At 35.4% G+C, this 6,000-nt stretch overlaps 1 protein-coding gene across 1 annotated transcript in view; it reads right to left on the minus strand.

The window, feature by feature from the left end:
- LOC113231175 (RNA-binding protein fusilli) overlaps nucleotides 1–4,500 on the minus strand; it is a 170,343-nt gene extending 165,843 nt beyond the window's left edge. The window contains exon 1 of the mRNA XM_026465366.1: nucleotides 3,716–4,500. Coding sequence (XP_026321151.1) covers nucleotides 3,716–3,844 — 129 coding nt within the window. The 5' untranslated portion in view covers nucleotides 3,845–4,500. The remainder of the gene's footprint in view (nucleotides 1–3,715) is intronic.
- Nucleotides 4,501–6,000: the final 1,500 nt, after the last annotated feature.

Consider the following 6,000-nt stretch of genomic DNA (forward strand, 5'->3'; position numbering starts at 1 on the left):
TAGAAATGTCCGATTTTGATTTGAAAAAAAAAAAAAATTAAAAATTGAAAGGTACTTCATTATAATTATAACTGAAGCTTTATGTTTTCTAATATTAAAAAGGGTAAATTTACAGGGTTATGGACCCAACAGTATGTCTCACTGGCGTGAAAGCACACGGTTCAGTGACAAACCTTAAAGTAGCAGATATAGGACGGAATCTTCTCAAATACTTGAGGACCATTCAGTGCCGTATAAATGCTACAGCGACAGAAAGCACTGACAATTCCAAATATGTATATGAGATAACTTTATACTATTGAAGTTAACAAAACGATAGCGCGTTTCAGAGTACGAGAGTACTCGTACAACTAATGCCATCTAGCAGTGGCGTAATGGAACTAATTGCATGTTAAAGTTGTGCTTGTTACAAGTGTAGTTTGATTTCATGCTGTAACCAAATTACTTAAAGAATATACTCTAGCTAACCTCTTGCTTTAAGAATATACTCTACAATTTAGAATATTAATCTGAATAGAAAACTACTTCTTTTTTTGTTTAAGAATATATTTTCTTAAAATACACCCAAGAAATTTTGAATTCATTTAAGATTATTTAAATTTGATGTTAGACGTAAAAATTTGTTGATGTAAGTAATGTCCAATTAATTGATTAGAAATGAAATAAAATCTTGAAGTGAACGTATTTGTCTCAAAGTTAGAATAAAGTTAAGAGTAAAATTGTATTAGAAAAAGATAAGCAGTATTTTTGTAATGACAATATTTTATTACTTTTAATAAATAGTTTTTCAGAATTAGCAAATATTTTGAGAAATTGCTCTTTCTTATTAGTAGAAATCCTTTTTTTCTGTGTGGCCAGATTCTAGAATAGTCGTGTCCTCCCCCTGTCTTCGAACTTCAGACAACCCTATCACATGCGAACTTATTTTCTCTAGTTCCACCTCGAGTTGCATCAAACTTTCGTCCAGCCGCAGACTGCGTCTGTTGTACGTTGCCAAGGTCAATTTGTGGCAGCCTTCCGTAACCCGGTGATTCTTCGCACCCCCTGTCTTACCGTTACCGAGGCCGCTGCCTTGGCCCGGAATAGTAAAACGGCCGGGAACTGGGGGCCGCTTCTTACTTGGCTTTGACAATTTGGGGGTTAATGCCCATACTCACCACGCTGGGCAAACGGGTTGGTGAGCGCAGAGCCAAGTCTGGCGTCAACAGCGCTGCTGTCCGCCGCTGACCAGGGTACTTAGGACTCGGCCTGTAGATGGATATACCGCCATCGGTTTCGGTCGCCAGAGCCTCGTTCGTTTGTCTGCAGGTTGCACCACGTGCAGGTGAGGATGACTTTTTGGGACATTAAGTTGGTGTTTTGCCGCCACACACCCCTCATATATTTAAGTGGTTGTAAATAGTTTTTGCCCTCGACTACGGGCATTATTGTGTTTTAACCCGATTTAAGCCCGGCGTTAACAAAGCGCCGGATTGAAACCCGGGTGCTTGCCCATCTCTGAATGGCAGTACTTCCCTGGACGAACTTTTTCCCAAGGAGCTCTGCTACTACTAAAAACGAAATCTGCTGAATTGTAAGACTTCAGCACTTACCTAACCAGAAATACATAATTAACAATGACTTAATTATTTTCTACGTACTAATGCTTCTACCAAAGCTGAATCACTTATCATCACTTAAGTGAGACGCCGACATGTAATATATTCGATAGAGCCCGAAATTATCTGTATTATCAAATTGTTTTTGTAATGATAACTTTGATATTTTTTTACCGGAAAAACTGTGATGGAATTTCTTGTGTTAATATATAAAAAAAGAACTATTTTGTTTAGCGAGACTGCGAACGAGGCTGTAATTTCATATTTCAACTTTCTTTTAGTGTCCATTATACTTCGAAATAAAAAATGAGTATTCAGTACCTTTGAATACCTAAATGTTAATTTTCACCTCAACATACCACAAACGACCATGGCCTTTCTAAAAAAGGAGAACTTTCCATGCGGTTGTCGGTGGTTTGGCGTTCGATGGGCGTTCGCAATACCTCTACAGTAGTAATACACATGGAGGGCTTAAACCCATCTCCAGGATTTCTTTCGATCCTTCGAAAAACTTATAATCGCAACACAGATATTACAGAGCGCGTTTATGATCTATGAACATGTTTAAGTCGCGGCCGAGTGGCAAATTACTAATTTAATCACGATATTTGCCTTCGATTACCATAATCACTCGATTCCGATCTAATTACTAGGTTTTATTTAATGTGGTTTGTAGGTCACCGCAGTAGTCGTCAATATTATCTTCTAACCATTATAATAAAAGCAATATAAACATTTTAAAACGATAAAATAGCATAATAGGAATGACATTGCTTTAATATTGATGAACAAGGAGTGAATAAGTTCTATTGTATTTGGGAATTATACTGTTTAATTGCCTTGATTTAATTTTAATTTATGGAAAAGACTGACTGCGGCAAAGGACTTTTGACCTGCTTCCTGGGGCTCAAAAGGGTGTCCGGACTATAGAATTATTATTATCCAATGATTATTATCGATCAAAGCCTATGAAAAACAGTGCGAAGGCCGAAATCTTTGAAAAATTAGAACTTTGTAGCGTGTAACCTAAAAAAACGATTAATAAATAACAGTGAATCAACCAGTCACGGTATTATATATACGTGTCGCCAATTCGATATTATCTATTACAATCCATAGATAGTTTGTTTTTTATTCTGTGTGTTATCAGTTCATCATGGGATAACCTCTAAAACATTTAGTGTTAGGTAATTATGATAATTATTAATAATTATGAATATTCAGTACTAATACCTCTGTGAAAGGTAACATCGCGAAAATGTGAGAAGTCCCCAACTCGCTTTCGCTGGGCCTAAACCTTATCTTTAGAGGCAACTGGCGAACATAATATGAAGGTTTCATGACGATGAACCTATCCTATGACAAACCTAACCACATTTATTATAACTACAACAACTACGACCAACATAGATAAGTCTAATTTTAATGGAAGATAGTTGAAACAAGATTAAATAAAACACGTTCATGACAATATAAAGCCCAAACAAGTGAACAATACAACTAACAGTTAGTTACCAACATTTCTTATTACACGTAATAAACTCGTATAAAATAAGTTGTACTCTAGCAACAAGTTTATTTGCTTAGAAACTGGTTATCATTCTGTACGTGGTTTATTTGTGTTTACATTTTTATCTGCAAAACTGTAACTTGCATATTATTATGTTTATTCTTTTATGTAATTAAATTCGTTTCTGTAACGTGTTTCCGAAATGTTGTACAGGATTATAACGTATTTTGAAGTCAATTTATTTATTTATTTATTGTATTAAATGTGTGGGTTTGAAGTAAAGTTGCTAACGGTACGAATTAAAACTTCGTTTTAGCTTTTCAATGTTTTTAATGCTATTATGCCATTTTGGTTTAAAATCATTATGTAAACCATTAAACTAAGATTTTGTTTTTGTAATGGCATTGTCGTCGACATTAGACGTCTTATTTTGAGTGTATTCAAGATAGCATCGATTTGTGCAAAACGACTACATTAATAATATTAAGAAAAATCTCAAATGGATTCTCCTACCATTATGTTAATTAAATACCCGTCAGTCTATTACCTGTTGTTCTTTTCTTCAATAGTTTTATTAGTAGATATTCAATTCATAGTTGAAATTTACCTGATTGGTGAGGACATCAATGACGACATAGGCGAGGTAGACTATCTCCTCCTCATCGGAGCCGAGCGCGGCGCCGCCCAGGCCGGCGGTGCGCACGTGCAGGGCACACACCCAGCCTCCGCTGATCATCGCGCCATGCACTCAAAACTACCAACACGAAACTCCCTTCAACAAAAACACTAATGTCTCACGGAGGGTTCACCTACTTAGGCATCATCTACCAAAACCGGGCGCTAATAAATCTATGACGACTGGAGCTACAGAGATCACGCACTGACCATACAGATGAGGAATTCTAACGGGATATGTCCTCAACTATTAATGATGGAACTGTACAAGTACACTTACGATTCGACGCTTAAAAAAAGTCCACCGAAATGTTTGTGTATAAATGAGTCGAAAGCACTTTTTTAGAAACCCGACGGTTACTCAACAGAACAAGAACTCGCGTGTGGCGCGGACGCTGTTTTACCGTTTACCGCTACTCGTCTACGTAAGCCGTTTCCGCTACAGGTGAAAATCTGGAACTCACATCACAGCATTTTGTTTGGAACACGAATCCAAATAACCTAGTCTATTCCAGTCACAAAGTACTTTTTGGCGATCGGTGTCAATGAACGATTTCCAAATTGAAATTTTGTAAGTTCCACGGCGCTACATAAACACAATTTTTTAAACACTGCTTTCCGGCGAATCTAAGTCCGATAATTCGAATTTGTCGGTTTTATACAATATTTTGAGGAATTTAAAAAAGAGGTTGTATGAAACGAGCGTGCCTGTCGGGTCGGCGAATCGACTGCCGCTCGCTGCCCCCCTGTTGGTTGACACTGCGCAGGTATGGCCAGGTGAGCGAGGCGACGCGACGTTGCCAAACCGCCATTATCAATGATGACGAGATAGCTGCTCCTACCTCTATATTATAAAAATGCAACACCGTTGCGAACGTTATAAAATGCTGAGTTTGTATTTAAAAAATTCTTAACTTGCGCTTTGAAGCGTCAATGAAATTCGATATCCATGAAAATGTCGAACTCTATGCGGCTTAGTTTAATTTTGATGAAAATAACGTTTGACGTTTTGTTTATTCCCAAAAATCAAATTAATGATTCGGTTAATTGTTGTCGCGGTTTATTGTAATTACGATTGACATTGATGACGCACAGGTTGTAAAATTGCATTAACACAAATTAACCCAATAAAAACATATGCTAGGTAAATTTCAGGCAGGTACACAATAAAAATTATTTATTAGGATGGAGATTCCGTAAAAAGTATACTTACTGCCGCTGTCGTTACTTGAAAGGGCGCATGTGACATTAAAATAAATGTTACGTATGCTTACAATCACAGACATATATCTAGTATAAATCTGTGCTTACAATAATAACACGTTATTATTCTAAGGTATGTTCCCGTGATCAGTATTAAAAGACCGATTTGTCACAATTTTTATTTTTTACTACTTGGATAAAGTATGAAGTTACCGGAAGAGAAAAGTAGGTAGTTATTTTCAAATTAATTTCTTTAAATAAACATTGTTTTCTCGACTTTGACTTTTTGTCACATACGCCCTTTCAACTAACCGCGGCAGTATAAGTAAGTAAAAATATAGTTACATAATATGATTTATCTAATTTACTTTCACCCTTCATGAAGTAACAATAGAATTTTTAAACCTATGTTACCACATTTTCAAATTGTAAACGGATACAGATATTTTATAAGAAAATAAAAACAAAATCCCCTTTTATAAAAATGGAACGGAAAACACATCTTCGACCTTCAGTTACAGGTTAAAGTGAATAATAAATCAAATTGGTTTCAAAAGTATAACAATTTAAAAAACAAAGTCAAGTATAACATAAACAACAAAAGACCTAACATAGTACATTGGTAATAAAAAATTTCCTTGAAAGAAATTCGTCTACACTGTAGAATATAATTTACACAATACATATATTATGTATTATAGCCTAAATGTGGCTTAAATTATGAAGCTCGTTTTTAATAAATGCTACAAAATATAAAATTGTAGGTATGTTGTTTTTAAACAATCGGTTAAAACAGCGGAAAAAAATTAAGAACCTGCATAATAATAATAACACAAGAATACAAAAATAATATAGCAACTTTTTACAAGATCAACCTTTTCAAAGTGACACGGTTCAAAGTCGTGACACTTTTTGTAAACTAATGCTTGTTGTTAATTTAAAATGTAGGTACCTGTTGAATTTGTATGCCTTTTTACTTTTGTCTTTTAATTTTCGTCACTCTTTTTTTGACTT

The sequence above is a fragment of the Hyposmocoma kahamanoa genome, unplaced genomic scaffold (assembly GCF_003589595.1).
Source record: "Hyposmocoma kahamanoa isolate Upper Pololo Valley unplaced genomic scaffold, ASM358959v1 101, whole genome shotgun sequence".
Lineage (NCBI taxonomy): Eukaryota > Metazoa > Arthropoda > Insecta > Lepidoptera > Cosmopterigidae > Hyposmocoma > Hyposmocoma kahamanoa.